This window comes from Pelodiscus sinensis, chromosome 15 (assembly GCF_052426305.1).
Source record: "Pelodiscus sinensis isolate ZL-2025 chromosome 15, ASM5242630v1, whole genome shotgun sequence".
Taxonomy (NCBI): domain Eukaryota; kingdom Metazoa; phylum Chordata; order Testudines; family Trionychidae; genus Pelodiscus; species Pelodiscus sinensis.
This window is the reverse complement of record NC_143066.1, coordinates 19,581,326-19,603,269: the sequence shown is the minus strand read 5'-3', so window position 1 is coordinate 19,603,269 and position 21,944 is coordinate 19,581,326. Positions and strand designations below refer to the sequence as shown.

Below are 21,944 nucleotides of genomic sequence, written 5' to 3'. Positions count from 1 at the left end.
AGGCTGTAAAGACTAGAACTATAACAGAGTTTAAAGAGAAGTTAGATCAGTTCATGTAGGTTGGGTCCATGGAATGCTATTAGCCAGGGGGTAGAAATGGTGTCCTTGGCCTCTGGAGATGGATGGCACGAGACAAATGGCTTGGTCATTGTCTTCGATCCATTCCCTCCAGGGTACCTAGTGTGGGCCGCTGTCAGCAGACAGGCTATTGGGCTAGATGGACCTTTGGTCTGACCCAGTATGGCTGTTCTAAGCTCAGGGCTCAGGGTCGGCGGTCTCACTGGACCACCTTGATTTTCATGCAAACCTGTTCCTGGGTGGCCAGGCTGGCAGCTATCCTGCCCTAGACGGCCACTTTCCTGTGCCTCGTGCGGAGGTCATGGACGTTGGAGGCTTCCCCCCAAACCTGGATGAGGTCCCCGATCTCCGCACAAGACCAGGCAGGTGCCTGCCTCCTGCGGCCCCGGGCAGGCTCCTGGAAGCCGCCAGCCTGGTCCTGGGAAGAGGCGGAGGGCTGGGGGGCAGCTTGTGTCTGGCTCATCCCGTGCCAGGTGCAGGGTCTGCTGGCTGGGTGCTGGCAGGCTTGCACCTGGCATGGGCACCATAGCCAGCCCGTGCCCCTTTAAGGGCTCCGGGGCCGGGAGGGGGGCAGAAGAGTTTCCCTGGTGGTGCCCAGAGTGGCCACCAGGGCAAGCTAGGGAGGGCTAGCCTCCCACTAGTTCGAATTAAGTGGCTATACAGCCTTTAATTCCAACTAGTTAATTCGAACTAGGCGTTAGTCCTCGTGGAATGAGGTTTACCTAGTTCGAATTAAGCGCTCCGCTAGTTCGAATTAAGTTCGAACTAGCGGTTTGTATGTGTAGCGCCTATCAAAGTTAATTCGAACTAACGGCTGTTAGTTCGAATTAACTTTGTAGTGTAGACATATCCTCTGTGTCCAGGGAAGTTCTAGAGTGTGAAACAGCCTTCTTGCAATATATTAAAGTGGTGTTAAAACAGTAATATTTCTGTCCTTGAAATTCCAAGAAGTGTTTCTCTTGTTTTCCTGCACCAATCTATTTGAAAGAATAACCTTCAGTATTCTGTCCTGTTCTGGGCCCTTGACCTCTACTGGCTGCAGTACCTCAGCAGCTTGCCCAAGTCTGGGTCACCCGTATCTTTGCCGATCATTCCAACAGGAAAAACTTTCATGGTGAACTTCTGGTTGTACTTTTGGATGGGGCTAACAAGCAGGTTGAGTATCAAAGACAAGGGGTCTTGTTGAAAGAGGAAAGACATACCGAGAGACATGGACTCAGTCTGGCTTTGCAGCTTGATACCGTAGTGACATGAGGGCCGGTACTTTCTTTAGAGTTCCTGGAAGAGGAAGAGTGGTTTAGGGAGGAAGATGGAGCACAACAAAGAGAACTGTTTGGGTGGCTGTCATTTCTAATGGCTCCAAGAGTGCAGGCTTCTGCTGTGCGTCATCCCCTCTGTGGTACCCTGACTGGCATTCCAGGAATAACCTCAACAGCTCTATGGCTGGTTGATGCATGTGGTTGGGAACCTGAATGTGACAGACCCTAATCAATAAATGCCTCCCTCCCCTTCAAGTACATTTATTAATATATTGTTCTCCCTCTTCCATTGGTCCATGCAAGTGCATAAGAAGGGATCAGAAAGCATCCCTGGATTCTGTTGCCCAGGTGCATTCAGCTCCAGCTGTGGTAAATATATTTTCTGGCTGAGTGTATTGATTCAGCAGCCCCTCACTGTTACAATCAAATCAGGGGGAAATGGCTCCACTCTGCTTTCACAAAGATTGTGAATAGCACAGTAAACCACTCTAATGATGACACCATTGATGACGCTGTAATCTAAGTGCTTCTGTGAACATCACCAGCAGGATTTCAATCTGCTAAATGCACATTGAACTACCATTGTACATTTGCTGAGACTATAATTAAATCTTCTTTTGCCAGGGACTCTGAAATCGAGGTAAAGATTCGTAAGCCAAGGCAAAAGGGAATATGTGGGTTTACCAATAGGAACGGTGCAAAGGTAACTCTGACAATGCCCTGTGGTGTAAGTAGAGTCCCAGCTTGTCAATGAATGAAGACTCCAGGTTGTTGGAAAATCCTGGCACAGTGAACTTTACCACTGCAGCCAACAAACATTCGTAAATAGGCTTCTGTGCTTCATGAGTGCCTGTGTAACTGTGGAGTAGTTTCCTTTGTGGTTTATCTACTCCTGCTCTTTGAGGAAAGCAAACTGTGTCTCATCAATAGGCTTGATGCAGTTTGGAAACCCCTTTCTCTCAAAGCCAGCTGTTACTTCAGATATGTCTCTTATGTGCACCACTTCAGGATAAATCACATGCATCAGAAACCTTCACCACCACTTTACCAAAGTTGACTTCCCATCACTAAACTGGTTGGCAAAAGATCTGCAGTACTCTTACAGATGTTTATAGCAGCCCACTTCTGGACCAACATGGTTACCTTCTTGCATGTCTTTACATTGGATGGTCAAGGTTAGCTGCTCTCAAAGCTCCAGAAATGTGAAGGTGCTGGACCCCATGCTAGTAATTTAGGTCTGCATGATGATGTACCAACAGTCTGCTTGTTTTAGTCAACAAGAAAGTTAAGACTATTGATTGTTTATTTCTGGAAACTTGATGTGCCCTTTCGTCTCCCTCAGAAACTACGGAAAGAGGAGCTGTCTTGTAAAAGCAGATCTCCTTTACCAGAATGTTTAAATGAGGGGTTGAGTGAAACATAGTAAGCTATGACAGTTTGACTTGTTTGTATATATTATTTGAAAATAATAATTTATTTTAAGGTGTCCTACATAGCCGAGTTGTCAGGACACAGCAGCTGAGGTAGACTGCATTGTTAAAATTAGAGTTACAGCCTCATGCAGACTGATTTACCACCCTAACCAAGATGTATACTATTGCATACCGCTGGTGTGAAATTATACCACTTCTTAAAAGAGCACTTAAGTTCTAAAAGATGGAACTTAAGCACAAGCTGAAGTGCTTTACTGAATTCTGGCCATAGTACTTATGACCTTTGGATCTGAAATGATAAAAGGATAAACGTTCATTTATATTTTCTTCCTTTCTCAGATGAACTTAGGCAAGCTATTGTAGCTATGATGAACAGAAAGGATGAGCTTGAAGAACAGAACAGGTAACTTTCTTTTTCTACACTGGGTGTCTTGTGTAATTTCATAAAATTTGTTTTTGTCACTTAGCTCCTTTACATTTAAAAAAATTGCTATTAAAGCAGTAATCTTCTGCTTGGTGCTCGCATTCCTTTTGTGCAACTCAACAAGAAAAATCCAGAAGTGTTTCTATCAATGGTTCACTGTCAGGCAACAAGTGTGTATTGAATGGGTCCCGCGGGGATCTTTCCTAGGTCCGGTTCTATTGAGTGACTCAAATAAGATTTGAAAAATGGCATGAGGTGTACAATTCATAAAGTTGTGGTGAATACCATGGTGGGCAGGGAAGTAAATGCTTATGAGTACTGATTTCGAATTCAAATGATCTTGATAAACTGGAAAATGGTGTGAAATTAATAGCATACTAATGGGCTGCGCCCTGTGCTTGCTATGCTTGCCTACCCCCGTCTCACTTTCTTGGCCAGGGAGCGGGAGACTGTGATGATGTCATTCTGTTGCCTGGCAGAAAAACCTTTTTTATATGTATATAAAGAGAAAATTCAATGAGGAAAAATGCAGAGTACTGTACTTTGGAAGAAATAATCTAATGCCTAAATAGACATCAATGTGAAATGATGGACTCAGAAAAAGTATTGTAGAAAAAGATTAGTAAGGGAAGATCATGGATCTCAAAATAAATGTCAGTTTAATAGTTTTGCCAAAAAATGAACGTCATTCTGGGTTGTATTAGCAGGAGTGTTCTAAGCTAGACACTAGAATTAATTTTCTACTCTATTCAGCACTTTAAGACGTCAGCTGGAGTACTGTGTCCAGATCTGGACACCACACTTGGGAAAAGATGTGAAAAATTGGAGAAAGTCCAGAAGAGAACAACAAAAATGATTAAAAGTCTAGAAAACATGATCTACAAGCAACGATTGAAACGACTGAGTTTGTTTAGTCTGGAGAAGACCAAGGGGGAACATAAATATTTAAGTACACAAAAGTCTGTTATTAAGAGGAGGGTGAAGAAATTGTTCTTCTTACCCACTGAGGAAAAGACAAAAAGGAATGGGCTTATATTATAGCAAGGGAGATTTTGGCTATACATTGGGAAAACCTTGCCTAACTTTAAGGGGAGTTAACTAGACGAACTTATATATGAAAGTTGAGGAATCTCCATCCTTGAAGGATTTTAGGAACAGGTTAGATAAACACCTGTGAGGTACAGTCTAATCTAGGTAATCCTTATTCCTGTCGCAGTGAAGGGGACTGGTCTAAATGATCAAGTCCTTTGCAATCTATGATTTCTATGATTTACAAGCAAGCAAACTTTTTTCATTAGAATTAAAATTGAACGGAACTGACTGAGCTAATAATTTTTTTTAAAACTGTATTTTTACAAAGACTAAATTTGTGGTCAAAATAACCTTTTAAGATCCCAGGATAGTTTTAAAAAAAGAATAGGTTTGTTCTGGTACCTTGGGCAGCATCTATTTGGCAGCAACTTGTGTGTCACTTAGGTGTCACGCTAGAAGTAAAAACCATCGCAGATATAAATATATTATGCTAGAGTTGTGTGTACGTATAGTTTGTAAATCTTTTTCTTTCTTTTGGATGAAAAGTGCTATATAATTGAAAAGTAAAAAAAATATTTGTAATTAAATTAAATGGAAAAGCAAACACCTTCTTTATCCTGGCTATGTACTTAGTCTAGTTGGAACATTATAAAAAAAAGAATAAAAATAATATAAAAAAGTATGATCTTTTCTCCAGGCAGATTGCTGATTATACTTTCAAGTGATTTTTTCCTAATTTCCAGCAATTTTTTGTTTGAAGTGTGACTTAATTATTTTTATTGTGGATTTAGAATGTAGTTATCTGATACATTTAATTCTTTCCAAAGCAAATCCACAGTGATTTTAATTTGAATCCCACCCAGCTTTATATGTACAGCACTATAGAAGGCAGAGCATTTGCCTGATCATAATGATGGGGTCCCTTTATTCCAGATCTTTGCGAAACCTGCTTGATGGAGAGATGGAACATTCTGCAGTACTCAGGCAAGAAATGGACAACTTGAGAAGGAAAGTAGCGGAGCAGGAGGAGCGACATGCAGCAAAGATCCAGGCCTTAGCAAGGTAGGGAGGTGAAACAGTCACTGAAAGCAGGTTGCTAATTACATAAAGTTTGGGATTAATACAGTTAGCTTTCTTCAGAAAAAACATAAATTGCTGAATTGCATATGGAAAGATTGCATATGATGGTAAGGAGAAGAAGGGATGAACAAATATGCAGAAGTAGGTGATATATAATACTTGATAATCTTTTCTTTGAATCATGTAAACATATAAGCATAAACCATTCTATGAGTAAATTGCATGGCAAAGATCAGAAATCTATTTTTCACTAAAAACTTCATTCTTTATATTTTGTGCATATATTGGGAAGATATATTTCTGTATTTATTGGAGGAAAAAAAACAACCCTTAGATGTAAGGAAAGTAAATTGCTGACAGTTGTTACCCCACTGATTCCCAAGGTTGATTTAGCTGATATGGCTAGCTAAACAGATGTCTTGCTCCATGTTTGTTCCTCCCAAAGCTGTATACTTGGTCAAAACCAGTAACTTTCCCTAGTAATAATGTTCTGCAGTCAAGGATTTGAGAGAATGTAAGGAGGACTCTTCTGGGTAAGAGTCAATAGGAATGCATTTGTTTTTTGAGAGACTATAAGAAGAGTTTCCTATCTTCAGAGTAAGATTGTTCCTTTCTCTCACTCTTCTTGTCCTATGAACTTTCAGTTTACTAACTGGTAACTAAATAGCTTTGCCTACTTTTATATTTAACGTTCAGAAAAGACTATATATTTTTTTGAAAACAGCACAATTTAAGGTGTTAATATAATTCTATATATACCACTTAATATACACTTTTAGTCTATTATTCTGTGCTCACTTGCTTTTGTGCTCTATATGTGAACTGCCTTCAAAGTTTTATCACAAAGCAGACATACAGGCAGTCCCCGGGTTACGTACAAGATAGGGACTGTAGGTTTGTTCTTAAGTTGAATCTGTATGTAAGTCGGAACTGGCGTCCAGATTCAGACACTGCTGAAACTGACCGCCAGTTCTGACTTACATACAGAATCAACTTAAGAACCCCAGGCGTCCCCAAGTCAGCTGCTGCTGAAACTGATCAGCAGCTGATTCCAGGAAGCCCGGGGCAGAGCAACTCTGCCTCCGGCTTCCTGTAGTCAGCGCTGGTCAGTTTCAGCAGAAGCTGACTTGGGGACGCCTGGGGCAGAGCAGCTGGGGTGCTACTGGACCAACCCAGCAGCACCCCATCTGCTCTGCCCCAGACGTCCTGATTCAGCCGCTGCTGAAACTGACCAGCAGTGGCTGAATCAGGACCTGGGGCAGAGCAGCTGGGGTGCTGCCGGGTTGGTCCAGTAGTGCCCACGGGCGCTGCAGGACCAATCGGCAGCGCCCCAGCTGCTCTGCCCCAGAGTCCAAAACAAAAGCTTGGTCTGCTGGGGGGGGGGGGAGCACACTAGCTGCGCCCCCCCCCCCCCAGCAGACCAGGGACACGGGGAGCAGAGCCGCAGCGGCAGCGGGGTGCCGCGCCTCTGAGGCTTTGCTCTGGCAAAGCCTCAGAGGCGAGGGACCCCGCCACGGCTGCGGCTTCAGTCTGGGTGCCTGTGGTCTGCTGGGGACGGCCCCCAGGAGACCACAGGCACCCGGACTGAAGCCGCAGCCGCGGGGGGTCCCGCGCCTCTGAGGCTTTGCCAGAGCAAAGCCTCAGAGGCGCGGGGAACCGCCGCTGCTGCCGCTCCAGTCTGGGTGCCTGTGGTCTGCTGGGGACGGTCCCCAGCAGACCACAGGCACCCTGACTGAAGCCGCAGCCGCGGGGGGGTCCCGCGCCTCTGAGGCTTTGCCAGAGCAAAGCCTCAGAGGCGCGGGGAACCGCCGCTGCTGCCGCTTTGACTGACTTTGCTCTGGCAAAGCCTCAGAGGCGGGGGCCCCCTCGCGGCTGCGGCTTCAGTCCGGGTGCCTGTGGTCTGCTGGGGGCCGTCCCCAGCAGACCACAGGCACCGGGTCTCAAGGGGCAGCAGCAGCGGTTCCCGCGCTTCTGAGGCTTTGCTCTGGCAAAGCCTCAGAAGCGCGGGAACCCGCCCGGTGCCCCTGGTCTGCTGGAGACGGTCTCCAGCAGACCAGGGGCACCGGAGCAGCTTACGAACGGGGCTTTCTCGCCCCGACTTCCGGGGACTGCCTGTACTGCGTTCTTAACCCAAACATCTGGAATGTAATGAAAAGTGCATTTGTTATTACCTTCTAGTTGGTGCAAAGACTGTTTTTACCTAATTGTTTTTCCTCACATGCTTTCTGTAATGTATCTAGACATTAGCACTAAGATTATATAGATTTAGCATATTTTAAAGTCTTACATTGGACTATAATAAGATTCTGGGTGTTTTTTCCCAAAAGGGGAAAAAATCGACAATAGGTACGGCTTAAAATAATTTTCATCAGTTGCTAAGGGTTGAAAAGTAATTAATTAAGACATAATAGGTAAGGATTAACCACCTTAATGAAAAAGGATCTAAAACCCACAAATGGTAGACAGGGGATGAAAGAATATTAGTAATTGGCAGTTGTGTGGAATCAAATTATATTGAAAAAAAACCCCAAAGCAATATTCCAGGATTAAAATCTAGAGACAATAAAAATAGCAACAGTTAGGCATTGGGTCTACAGACAATAAAAAAGAATGGGTCGAAATGTTGTTGAAGTTTCCTTTTACCTGAAATTTGTCTTTAGACTTGACTCTTATGCTTGTGAGTGGAATCAAGCTGTCTTCAGTGGGACACGTCGTAAGAGTAACTGCTGGTTTGCATTGATCAGATGATTTGGTCTTCAGGTCACATACCTGAATTTTCACAATGATAAGATACCTAGCAATGATTTCAGTTCTGTACAGTTCTGTATGTGTATCTAAGAACTAGGAAATTTTAAAAGCAGGTTGAGCTGCAGTTTATTTTCATGTTTCTTTATTCCTTTGTCCTATGATCTTATTTCCCCTTTTCTTTGACACATACCTGCTATAACTTTTTCTTTGTTAAAAAAATATGCACCTGAGGGGTGGCTTTAGTGTGGGTCCATGAGTTCAGTTGCACCCACAGATGTAATGGAATCAAGGGTGTAAAAACAGGCAAATATATATATGACAGGTTTGGTTACTGAGATCCCTTTGTGACCTGTCACGTGATCTTCTGACATACCACTCAGACAACTTTCCTGGGCACCTCCTTTACTCTGTCTTCCTGGGCCAGGGCCTCCAGCCTCTTCCTACATTACCCTATGCAGGGTAATACACTGATATCAGCTCAGCTCTAGGAAGGCTCAATTAAAGGCACTTTCCTCAACACCTAGAAGCACGGACCCAATGGGACCTAAATCCCAGGTACATCAGTCTTATTCTTACTCTGTATAAAGTTTTATATGGGGTAAGCTCAGGTTCACCCTTTCTCTTACATTGAGGCTACATCTACACTGCACCTCTTCTGCTGAAAAGCCTATGCAAATGAAGCATGGATTAGCATATCAGCATGCTTAATTTGCATAATTAATTAGGGGCCGTTTTTGTGCAAAAGGCTTTTTGAGGGGGATTTTGAGCAAAAGGAGGAGTTATCTACACAGATACACGGTGATATCGGATCTCCTTGTCTTGTACCTCTACTCGTTCTAAACCAACTTCCCAACTCTCCGCATGTTCTCACAGCTGCCTCCGCATTATCGTTGATATCCTTCAACAATCGTATCAGTCTGCTATCCACTCCATACAACTCCAACACTGCGCTTCTTGCTATATCCTCAAACATTGAGAGCAATTATACTGGCCTTTGACTAGGCAGTTATAAAGCCTCAAAAAACATGTATGCCTGTCATGACCAAATAGAAATTGATCCATACTGATGTATGAATATGAAGTAAAACACTGAAAAGTGGTGCCAAAAACACTAACACTAATCCATGGGGAACAACATTGCTTGCATCAATCATCCTTAAATGGAAACATAAAGGATTTCATCATATACTTGTTTGAGTCCATTCAAATCACACACAGAAGACATTATGTTATGAGACTTGTGTCTAGGGCTCACTTCATACAGTACAGGTCAGCTCATGTGTGAGAAAGTAGAGATTGGTTTGTTTGATACCATTTCCCAATATGTCATGTGCCTAATTCTCATGAAGAATTTTGAATAATATAAAGATTTTTGGAATAAGAAAATCACAAGAAGTGAGGAAAAGAGATGTGCTATGCAGAAGAGAATGTGAGGGGATGGTAAAGAGTACAGAGAAAAGAGAAAAATAAATGTCAGAAAGAAAATTATGAATGTTAGGATTTGTGGAAACTTTGCACATTTGGAACTTAGAAAAAGGAGCTTGAATAGTTTGAAAACCATATTCATTAAACAAGTCCTCTGAACAGAGAAGGAAAAAAGGAGACTTCAGAGATATTTCTATTCAAATCTTGTAAATCTGAATGGCATAATTTAACAAACAAGTCTAAATGCCAGCCTCTGTAGGAAAGATCAATAAAAGTCTCACCACCTAGAAGCATTTGGGGCAGAATGCTTTTTAACAAGTGAAGATTCCTTTTATAGGAGTTCAGATAGAAGAAACAGTTAAAGGCGAAGAAAAATAGGTGTTATGACTTGTGACTAGTGGTTTTGACTCTCTTTTCTATGAGACTGTGAAGTCCAGGAGGAATATGATTTGAGCCCCTTAGGAAAAATATTTCAAAAATATATGAATACTGATGTTATCAGTAAACATAAAGCATGAGACATTATCATTATATTGCCTTTAAAGAATATAGTACAGGTTGAACCTCTCTAGTCCATCACTCTGTGGTCTAGAAACATCCATGGTCTGGCATGATTTTAGTAGCCAGATGTTAACTTATCATGAGTGTGGCCAAGTTTCCCACAGTCCCATAAAGTTTGTTTACAACCACCAGTCCTGGCTCTCACTGTTCTCTGCTGTTATTTAGCTGTTATTTACCCCTAAATGTCGTCTAAGGCCAGTAAGTAGTGGAAATGTTGGTAATGCTGCTAGACAATATTAACCTCCCGGGGTTTGGCAAATTCTCTGGTTCGGCACTGGTCAGATCCTGAGAGTGTCAGATTAGAGAGGTTCAGTCTGTACAAGAAAAGCAATAATATCGCACCTTTTAAAGAATGTGAATTTCAGTTTCATGTAAGATACCAAACAGAATATGGAAGATTTTCTTTTTCTACTTATAACAGATCATATATTGTTATGTTAGATGGTGTGTAATTGAATAGTCGTGTAACAGCATCACATTTTAATGGTTACATTACTATTTGATAGTCCCTGGATGCCAGATTGGCCCCACTCCTGCAGAGATCCCTTCCACCCTGTGCTGCTGCCTCTATCAGAGGCAGTAGTGTGGTGTGGCTGGCAGGAGCCAGTTCGCGAGGGGAGCCAGTTTTTAAACTGGGGCCTGTCAGAGGCCTAGCCTCCCTGCGGACCCCCTATGGACAGGGTCTGTGGCTGGCCCGAGGACAGAGGCTGCTTTGCGGCAGCACCCCTGCACTCCCGAAAGAGGCAACAGTGTGAGGGGCAGGAGGAAGGCAGCTCTGTGGAGCCAGTGCTGGGGAGAGATGGCTTTTAATCTGGCTTCCACCAGCACCGGCTCCTGCCTGCCCTCCCTGCACTGCCTCTGTAGGTGGCAGCAAGGGGTGCACAGATATGGTCGTGAAGGTGTCACGCATGGAGAGCTGGCTTAAAAATCCCATGTGTATTGGCTCCCACATGCCCACCCTCGTCATCTGCGCTGCTGCCTCTCTATCAGATAAAGAGGTAGCAAGGAGGGAGGGGAATATGTGTAGTTGACAGGATTAATGGAGAAGCCTAGGCATATCGGTTAACCGTGTAGTCATTTACACGTTGACATCCCTAGTATATTTTTCATGTAGGCATGTCTGATTTTCTTCTTAGTCATTAGTTCTCAGGTATTTAAAATAGTAAGTATTTAGAAAAGAAGGGCATGGCAGGGGTAGTTGACAGCAAACAAGCTGCTTAAGTGAACGAAATTTTCTTTCTAAGTCATTCATCTTGTTTATTTGCCACCATTTACTGTTTTATGCCTAATGCTCAATTTTGAAATATGGATGGATAACTGTCACTTTGATGATTTATATCTATGTTAATAGCTTAATCTGTATAAAAAAACTTGTTTTATTTTTCTAACAGCATAATATGATGGATATGCATGTTTCAGTATTTTCAGAAGAAACTACGTCACTGTATGTTTAAGCCAATAGGTCAATTGTCAGGTACTGAGTAGCTGGAAATCTATCTAAATATTTGCTAGAAAAATCCCCAAATAATAATGGGAGGTTCAAACAAAGGATTAAATTTTCTCCAAACTGAATCTTCTTTTGAGCAAAATTTAGTCTACCAAATGTGTGTTGGCACAATATATAAATGAGTTTGTCTTCTCTATTGATTCTATTTTAAATCAAAGTCAGTATGATTAATGATCTTCCTGGGAAACATTGAGCAGTCTTTTCTCAAGTACTAAGCTTTGTTATGTTATTCTAGGCTATAGGATGTCTTGTTTCTACAGTATGCAGGTGGTTGCAGACTCTCAAGGGTGGGCATCCTCTCAGTCTATCAATTTAGTTCTGAACTGGAGGTTAGAGAGATAGGTCATTACCCCTGAGATGGATACTTATCTCCTTCAGTTTGAGATTAGGATGCATTTATCTGATCTTTTTGATGGCTTTCCTGTAGAAGTTTATGGACCCCACAGTAAGTTTTACAAATGGTCTTAGGCAGACCACTCTTATAAAATCTTATCAAACCATTGAAAATCTTTCATTTTCCACTGTTACAGTAACCCTTATGTACATGCTGTTCTGGCTTTGTCCTCAAATGCCACTGTAGTTTACAGATTATTTGTGACAGATAAAGCAAGATGGGAGTTGACTAGTGTTGATACTGGAAGTCTTCAGCTCAGTTGGTCTGACTGTTTCATACTGAGTTGTTAAGATTGCATGCTTTTGCTGTGTGGGAAGCAAAAAAAAAATACTTCATGTTTATCATAGCATTTGGAAAGTCTTGCACAGCTGAACTGTTCTGGGTGTCTGGGGGCTTGTGAATCCTTGCTGTTCCTTTTAAATTGTATTTTGTTTTTCTCATAATACAAAATTTTCATGTTACTTTGCTACTAACAGTGCTTGGATTCAGCCTAAGCTATCTTCTGTGATGACGCAGAACAGTGTTTTGAGGGGACAAACACTGTATCAACTTTACTTTCAGACATAATTGTTGATTTTAAGGATGTTGGGGGGCAGCTTTATGCCACAACCTACAAATTAGAGCTTAGTCCTTGCTTGCTGCTGAAGGAAAGTGGAGGAATACAGAGGCGAGTGTTGGTGAAGATTGTCAATATTTATGTATGTTGAGCAGAATACCAGCAGACCTTAAAGAAGGAATTCAGGAAACTAAACTCTTAATGTCGATTATCTGTTGCTCTGTATCATAGCACTGATTTTAGGAATGGCCATTGTAGCAAGGCAATTCTGATAGTCTTTTGATTCTTCATATTTTTAAATCATGTTTAATTTTGTTATAGGTATGGGTGTCAATGGCAGTGGATGCTTCAGTTTATGATCACCTAGTAATGGATGAAAATAAAGGGCTATGCTGATTATTTTAGATATGTCAACAGCCTCTAGTACAGTTGACTGTAAGGGTTTGTTAGCTGTCTTGAGAAGAGTAGCAGAGCTGCTCTTGAGTGACTGCATTCTTATCTCTGTGAAATAATTCATAGGGTAGGTATTAGGGATATGTTACTGTACATATTTAAATGGTTCACCAATAAGCCTGGGCTCATTGGTTAAAGTTTATGATTACACACAGGCCCTTCTTCCTGCTGCAGCCTCTGTATAAGAGGCAGCAGCGGGGGAGAGAGGGTAGGCGGAAGCCAGTGCTTGCGGAGTGCCGGCTTTTAATTAGGCTCTCATAAGCTCTGGCTCCTGGAGAGTTGTCTGCACTCCCCAGTGTTGCTGCCTCTGATATAGAGGCAGCAGTGGGTGTGTGTGGGGTAGGGGAGGGGGGAGGCAGGAGACAGTACACGTAGGCACCCCTTTTTGGTGAGGCTATTGTGGAGGATATGGTTGAGGTCAGACAGAGTTGGATAAGGACGGACATGGGAAGGAGATTATGGAATCTGCATCACAATGTAAAGATGCTTTCTCTTGATGAACATCCCTTTCTGGGACTGTCTGCACAAATACTTCCTGCCTGTCTATCAGGAGTGTAGCCTTCCCTATTATTACTATATCTACAGTATGAGGTTGGGGTGTGATTACACATACCAGCACTAGCTCTGTGTGGTAAGGATATGATCCTCTTGCTCTTTTACAGCCACGCTGAGTATAAATAGTAGTGTGGCCCTAGGAACTTGTGTGGCAACAGGAGAGGCACAGCTTAGTCATGCTGAGTATGTACCCTCATAGCACAGACATAGCCTAACACAGTTTTCAAGTACCTAAAAGGGTGTTACAGGGAAGAGAGAGAAAAATTGTTCTCCCCTTCCAGCATGCTTGTGAACCATTAATAACTACACTCTGAGAATGATTGTCCAACCAGTTATGCACCCACCTTATAGTAGCCCCATCTAGGTTGCATTTCCCTTGTTTATTGATCAGGAAGGTCATGCGAGACTGTGTCAAATGCCTTACTAAAGTCTAGGTATATCACGTCCACCGCTTCTCCCTTATCCACAAGGCTTGATATCTTATAAAAGAAATCTGTCAGATTGGTTTGACATGATTTGTTCTTTACAAATCCATGCTGCCTGTTACCTGTCACCTTATTATCTTCCAGATGTGTGCAGCTGGATTCCTTAAATACTTGCTCCATTATCTTCCCTGGCACAGAAGTTAAACTGACTGATCTGTAGTTTCCTGGGTTGTTCTTATTTCCTTTTTTATAGATGGGCATTATATTTGTCCTTTTTTCAGTCTTCTGGACTCTAGCCCAGCTTCCATGATTTTTCAAAGATGATAGCTAAAGGCTCAGATACATCCTCTATCAGCTCCTTGAGTATTCTAGGATGCATAAATTGCCTAGGGAGGTTTTAGAATCTTCACCACTGGAGATATTTAAGAGCAGGTTAGAAGACACCTGTGAGGGATGATCTAAAGTTAGATTCTAAACAGTGCTTGGTCCTGCTGTGTGAGTAGGGGACTGGACTCAATGACCTCTTGAAGTCCCCTACAGTTCTATGATTCAGTGCTCAAAAGGAACTCCTTATATAAGGAGTATACTAAAGCCTCTTGGAATGCTACCAAGATAAACTTACAGGATGGGGGTAAGGAAGGAGGAAAAAGGGGGAAAGGAATAGTCAAGTAGAGTGCCACAAGAAGCTGATAGAGAAGGTGCAAATTGTTCTTAAGTGCCCATTCTTTGGTTTTTAAAGTCATTAGGATGTGCAATGTAGTGTGCTATCTAGATAATGTCTTTGTTCATACCTTAGTGATGGGTCTCAAACCTGTAAATCAGTGGTCCCCAACCTTTTAGAGCTGTCCGGCGCCCGGGGGCGGGGCCACCCATACGCTGCATGCCCAGTGCCGGTGCCACCCATGTGCTGCACTCCCAGGGCTGGCGCTGCTCCTGTGCCGCACGCCCAGGAGCCAGCAGCGCCCATGCACTGTGTGCCCAGGGCCGGCACAGCCCATATACCGCACGCCCGGGAGCGGGGCCGCCCATACGCAGCGCGCCCAGGGCCGGCACTGCCCATACGCTGCATGCGCAGAGGCGGGGCCACCCATGCGCCATGTGCCCGGGGGTGGGGATGGCCCCAGTGACTCGGCGGGCACACAGAAATGGCCCGGCAGGCGCCATGACGCCCGCAGGCACCACGGTGGGGACCACTGCTGTACATGGTCTGAACAAAGACGTTACCTGCCTAGCACACTACATTCCACATCGTAATGACTTAACTAAACCATGGGCACTTAAGAATAACTTGTACCTTCTCTATCAGCTTCATGTGTCACGAACACTAAGGCTGTGTCTACATTGGCACCCTTTAAATATCCCCCGTGGTATTTGCATGAACATGGCTGCTGCTTTTTTCTGGCTCGGGGCTTTGCCGGAGAAAAGCTCCAGTCTAGACGGGATCTTTCGGAAAATAAAGCCTTTTCCGGAAGATCCCTTATTCCTCTCAAAATCAGGAATAAGGGATCTTCCGGAAAAGGGTTTATTTTCCGAAAGATCCCGTCTAGACTGGCACTTTTCTCTGGCAAAGCCCCGAGCCGGAAAAAAGTGGCAGCCATGTTCATGCAAATGCCGTGGGGGATATTTAAATCCCCCACGGCATTTGCAATTCCGACTTGTCTCATTAGCATCCCTTTTCCGGAAAAGGGTGCCAATGTAGACACAGCCTAATTGACTATTTCTTTCCCCCTTTTTCCTTCTTTTCTCCCCATCCCTATTTATTTTGGAACTGGACCTTTATTAACTCTATTTATCTAAAGAAGTGAGCTGTATCCATGAATGCTCATGATCCCATCTATGTCAGTGGTCACCAACCAGTAGATCGGGATCTACCAGTAGATCTTGAAGCCTATGACAGATGATCCTGACTGGTTTGGCTGGGAAGATATGAAGCGCTGGCACTTCAGTTGTCCCTCCACCTACTGTCATGCTGCTCCTGCCCTCTGCCTTGGAGCTGCCCCCCGGGAACCTCCTGCTTGCTGTGTAGCGTGTGGGAGAGAGAAAGGGGGGGCGCTGATGTCAGGGTGTCACTCCCCCACTTCTGTACCCCATCTCCACACAGAGAGAAGGGGGTGGAGGGAGCTTGGCTATGCAAATCTCTGTTACTCTCACACACTGTCCCTGTCTCTGGCATTCTTACAAACACACACTGTCCTTCTCTCTCATCTCCTGACCCAACTTGTACATGGGGGGTTGTTACTACTTTTACCGCTTGCAAAGTGGGTTCTTTTTGGTTTTTGACTGGTCTGTGCATTTCATAGCTTTCATTTCTCTCTTACGCTTAAATTTAATTCTTTGATTAGTGAGTTGTAAAAGGCCTAACCTGCCGTGGCAGGAGTAATTATTCCTATGGCAATTGTGCTCCTGGAAGTGGCTGGCATGTTCATAGAACCCCTGAGAAAGTCAGAGCAAGGGGTCTCCACATGCTGTCCTTGCCTGCGGACACCACTCCTTCAGCTCCCATTGATCAATAATGGAGACCCGTGGCCAGTAGAAGCTGTGGGGTCAATGCCTGTAGATGAGGGGCAGTACATGGAGCCAGTGCTATACATGCCAACTGCTTTCAGAAGTGGTGCAGAGCCAGGGCAAGAGTAAGCCTGCCTTAACTTCACTGTTCCATGCCTGGGGCAGCTGTCTGACCACTCCCAGGGTGGGTGGAGGGTGGGACTTGAGCTGCCTACTGGGGACTGTACTTGAGCCCACCACCCTGTGCTCCCCTAAGGCACTCCAGAACCTGGCCCTCCTCCCTACCTTAAGGGCACCCCTTACTTGCTTTCCTAATGTGGGAGCTAGTCCCATCTTTGGGGCATCCTGTGTTGGCTGTCCAACCCTGCACTCCCCAGCTAAATGCCCTATCCCCTAGGCCACTCCAGAGCCCACCTCACCTCCCTACTTTCAGGGCGTCCCCTTCCACACTCCGAATCCCTTGGCCGAAGAACAGAACCTGCACCCCAACCCCCTACCCCAGCCTGGTGAAAGTGAATGAGATTAGGGGAGAAAGGGGGATCGAGTGATCAGGGTGAGGCCTCGGAGAAGGGTGGAGCAGGGCCTCACAGAAGGGGGAGAAGGAAGCTGGGCAAGGGTATTTGGATTTGAGGTAGATCTTCTTCTTAAACCCTTGTACTCCGAGTGAAGCATAGCTCATCTACAAGGCTCCTCCACTTCACTCTGTCTTGAGACAAAACTTCTAGCTGACTCCAGAAGTACCCCAGTTGTTGTTCTTCACAGTCTCAGTAGATCTTCTCCACGTTGTCTGCGGTCTTCCTCTTTTGCATTTTCCTTGTGGGTTCCATGTGAGAGCTTGATTGACTATGCTGGATGATGGTTTTCTGAGAGTGTGGCCTAGTCATCCCCACTTTCTTCGCTTGATTTGAACGTCAAGTGGTTCTTGTCCTGCTGTGTTCCAAAGCTCCTCATTTGTGACAAAGTCTTGCCGTTAGATGTGAAGGATGTACCTCAGGCATCTGTTTATGAATATCTGTAGCTTGTGATTTGAAGACTTTTTAGTATGCCAAGTCTCACATCCATACAAGAGCACACTCTTCACATTTGCATTGAAGATCCACAGTTTCATCTTCACAGATATTATTGTGAGCTCCATATGGGACAAAGTCTTGAATGCAGCTGTTGCTTTCCGTGTCGTAGCATTGATATCCTTGTCTCTTCTTCCATCTCTGCCCATAATACTCCCCAAGTAGATGAACTGCTCCACATCTTCCAGGTCATCCCCTCCCAACGTGATGATGGTGTTGTTGAACTGGTTGATCCTCATTGTCTTGGTCTTTCCCTTGTTGATGCTCAGTCCAATCATTGAGACAGTTTTGTCTAGTGTTGTGACATTTTCTTCCATGCTTTCAGTTGGTGTGAAAGGAGGGCGACATCGTTAGCAAAATCCATGTCCTCTAGCTGTTTGAAAGGTGCCCACTAATGCCCCGTTGATGGCCATCTGTTGTCCTGATCATAATCCAGTCCATTGTGATCAAGAACAGGAAAGGTGACAATAGGCATCCTTGTTGCACTCCTGAAAGTATGCTGAAGGATTAGATGTTAGATCTTCTAAGACCATGGTCACCAACCAGTAGATCATGATTTACTGGTTGATTGCAGGGGCTTTATGAGTAGATCTTCAGCTCCCTCCAAACTGCGTGCCTGCGTGCAACTAATTTTAAATTGGCACTCTTTGCGGAGCAGCTACTCACAGAGCAGCAATACAGGTGAGTAGCTGTGGTGGCATGGTGGGATCTGCTGGGTTGGGAGGGCTGAAACACCCAGGCCAGCTAGCTGTGGCATTCAGCTGGAGCAGGCTGTGCCGCGCTCCAGCTGATTGGGCAGCTTTCCCTCTGCTCCAGCCCATGTGGACCATAGTGCACCCTGGCTGAGCGCCATGGCTAGCTGGCTGGGCAGCCGCTCCTCTTTGCTCCAGCCCAGCTGCTCTGAGCTCAGCCCGGGGAGGCTGTGCCTCAATCCAGCTGGGCTGGAGCAAAGAGGAAGGGCTTTCTGATCAGCAGGAGCGCGGTGCAGCCTCCCCAGGCTGAGCTCAGGGCTGCTGGGCTGGAGCAAAGAGGAGCGGCTGCCCAGCCAGCTAGCCATGGCGCTCAGCCAGGGTGCACTACGGTCCACATGGGCTGGAGCAGAGGGAAAACTGCCCAATCAGCTGGAGTGCTCCAGCTGAATGCCACAGCTAGCTGGCCTGGGTGTTTCAGCCCTCCCAACCTGCGTGGCCAGCTGGCCGTGGTGTTCAGCCCAGGTGCACCCTTCTCTGCGGGAGGGGGGAGTTGGCCCCAGAGGAGGCATGCACCAGTGTTCCCCTGCTGCGCGGGAGTGGGGAGTTGGTCCCAGAGGAGGTGTGCTCTGGGGCTTCCCTGCTCTGTAGAAGTGTGGGGGAGAGGAGTCCTGGGAGGAGGCGGGTGCAGAGGACTCCCTGCTCCCACTGGCACCATGTCCCCTGCTGCAGAACCTTTCCCCCTGCCTCCACCCCAGAACCCTGTCCCCTGCCCCAGCACCCACTAGCACCCTCCCCCCAGTACCATGTCCCCTGCCCCCAACAGGACAGGTAGGGCCACATTAGTGAGGCTTGGGGGTTTTGGAGGAGGTGTGTTTTTTTCATCTCCCTTGTGTGGCCCCACTGACTTTTCTGTGGATCAGTGACCCCTGATTCAAAACAGGTTCCCTGCCCTTCTCATAAATAAAGACAATGCAGAAACTTTTTGTGTTTGACATAGTATTTTATTTAAAAATGAAGCCTGGTCAACAAACCTCCAGTTGGGGCCAAGCCCCCATCTGGCTGCAGCATTATAATATTCATGCACCCCCCCAGACCTGAGCCTATCATACACTGGACCCCTCTCCCCTGCCTTGAGCCCCTCACGTACCCCAACCCAAATTCCTGCACCCTCACGTCCACAAGCCTGTGGCTTGCTTAGTACCCCAGCCCTCCATCTGACCCCAACACTCCCCAGCCTTGAGCCCCCTCCCCGAGCCAGTGTCCCCTTCCCCATCTCCTCCTGCACCCAAATTTCCTCCCAGAGCTTGCACCTCTCACCCCTTCTCACACTCAAATCCTTCATTCCTACCCCAGAGCCCACACATCCTGTCTCAACCCAGTGGAGGTATGGCTAGACTGCAGGAGTTTTTCCAGGATTCCAGAGAGATCCTGGAAAAACTCTTCCACATCCAGGAATGCATTTGTTGTTCTGTTTTTTTTAAGTGGAAGAGCAAACATGCTCTGTCAGTAACCCCTATATTCCTCGTTCCATGAGGAATAAGGGGGCTTCCAAAAGAAGAGGTGTTTCTGACAATTGGTCCAGTCTAGACAGGCCAAATGTTGGAAAAACCTCTTCCTACAGAAGAATCAGGAAAAAAAAAGTGGCAGTGTATAGTGTATAAGGGCTGGGAATAGCAAGTGATGCAGAGGAGGAGAATAGGGAGGGTGGGGTGTCAAGGAAGGGGTGGGGTCTTGAGGGAAGGATGGGGCGGTAAATCTTTGCTTGTTCTGACATTTAAAAAGTGATCTTGGGTTTAAAAAGGTTGGAGATCACTGTTGTAAGAGGTAGATTTTACATTGCACTTAAATTGAAAAAGTGATCTTTTGGTTAAAAAGATTGGAGACCACTGATCTACATGGTTTGTTAGTCTTTAAGGTGCTGCTAGACTATTTGTTGTTTAAGTTTTTCCAGTTACAGACTAACATGGCTACTTCTCTGAAGCTTTTGAACATAAACTTAGTTTGTTGCACTATCTGCAGTTTGTGAATTTAGTAGTAATGGAGAAGGGAATAGAAAAACGATAGTTGCATAAGAGTTGTAATGCCACTTACAGTCATAAAGCATATGTAAGACATCTGTTCACCCAGGATCATAATAATGGTTTATATGATAGACATGGTCTTCTTATTGATTGCCAAATAGTTAATCAAATATAAGTTGTATGCTTTTAGTAGCTTATTGGAGTTATCTCTGCATAGCTTACCCCACCATGATTCTGAACAGCAGAGCTCTGGTGTTCTGTAACTTTGATTCCTTGATAAAGAGTTCTTATTAATACTCCAGAGTCAATTATTACAGGCCAGACAGATAGCAGGTGGAAATCCATAGGGAGTACTATCAATTAAGAAGGCAAGGCAATATAGCTGACTTCCTCTCCCTAATGCTTTCCATGCCAGCTGAAAGATTGACCTTAATCAAGACAGAGAAGAATTGGACAAGGGAAAACATATTCTCAGATATCCTCAACAGCTCTGAGTACAGGGGCCACAAAACAAATGAGTGGAGGAAATTCATGAGAGGAAAGACAGAAGGACAAGAAAGTGCACCAAGACATTATGTGCCTCATGAAACAAAAAGTACGGATGCTACAGTGAATTTATGCAGCAAAATGCCCAGAATACTTACATTCCAACAGCCATTGCACGTCACAGACAAATTTATCTATCCAGAGTCTGGACCATAGTGACAACATAGCATGTCACAACATCCCTTCCAGTCGGCTCTGGAGTTTGATGTGGTGAATTGCTATGAATGTATTTATGATTACAACTGTGTTATTTTGCACAACTTTTAGCACCTTGCACTTCCTCTTTAAACAGTTAAAAACGAATTAGAAGTATTTTTGTTAGTATGTTAACAGTTCATTTAAAATTAATATGCAAGTTAAGTACACAAATTCACAAAAAACAGCTGTACCTGCAGAGCCAGGTATGGCTATGGCACAGAGCCAAAGTGTGCTTTTAAAGTCTCCCTCAGTCATGAAATGCCTCAGTTTGTTCTTGTAATTGGCTTTATGTATGGCTTTTTGGAATCAGCACTCCTTCCATTCTCCCTACCCTGCTGGCAAAGTTTCTTTGTTTGCTTCACAAATGTTACATAAACAAACATAAAGCAATAACATTAGGAATATTTGGCTTACTGAGGTGCAGTCTAGTCATGATAATTCTCCCATGTCTTTTCAGTTTGCCAGACACACATTCAACTCTCATCCTGCACCTGCTGAGACAATATATAATTTGTTCCTTGCTGTTGTCCTGGTGCACGGTTCTACGATCCACTGAAACAAAATTTTGGCTGGGTCTCCATGTATCACAACTGGCATTGCAGTCCCATCACTGTGAATGTCTGCTTGTACTAATGATGCCAGAGTAAGGCATTTAATTTTCTAACATTTTGGTAGATTTCTAGCTCTCGCAGTCATCGTAGTGAGATTATATTTAAACATCTTTGATTTCTGTATGCTGTTTAGTACACCTTTCCTATCTTTAGGGTGACCATATTTCCCTTTGCCAGTGGTTCTCAAACTGCGGTTCAGGGACCACCTTACAGGTGGTTCGTGGCTCAAACTCAGTTCTCCTTCTCCCACAGCAGGGAGACGGCATTGGCGCTCCAGCCTTGCCCTCACTCCCCTGCATGGTTGGAGCACCAGTGCCGGCTTCCTGCTGGGGGGAGGGAGTGAAAGACCCGAGGCTTGCTGCACGATCCAGCTC

At 44.8% G+C, this 21,944-nt stretch overlaps 1 protein-coding gene across 6 annotated transcripts in view; it reads left to right on the top strand.

The window, feature by feature from the left end:
- The window catches only part of SNX29 (sorting nexin 29), a 472,527-nt gene that overhangs the window by 100,163 nt on the left and 350,420 nt on the right, over positions 1–21,944 (top strand). For all 6 annotated transcript variants that reach the window (XM_014577718.4, XM_089782297.1, XM_014577716.4 and 3 more), the window contains 2 exons: positions 3,110–3,173; positions 5,160–5,288. In XM_014577718.4, the coding sequence (XP_014433204.3) occupies positions 3,110–3,173; positions 5,160–5,288 (193 nt within the window). The remainder of the gene's footprint in view (positions 1–3,109; positions 3,174–5,159; positions 5,289–21,944) is intronic.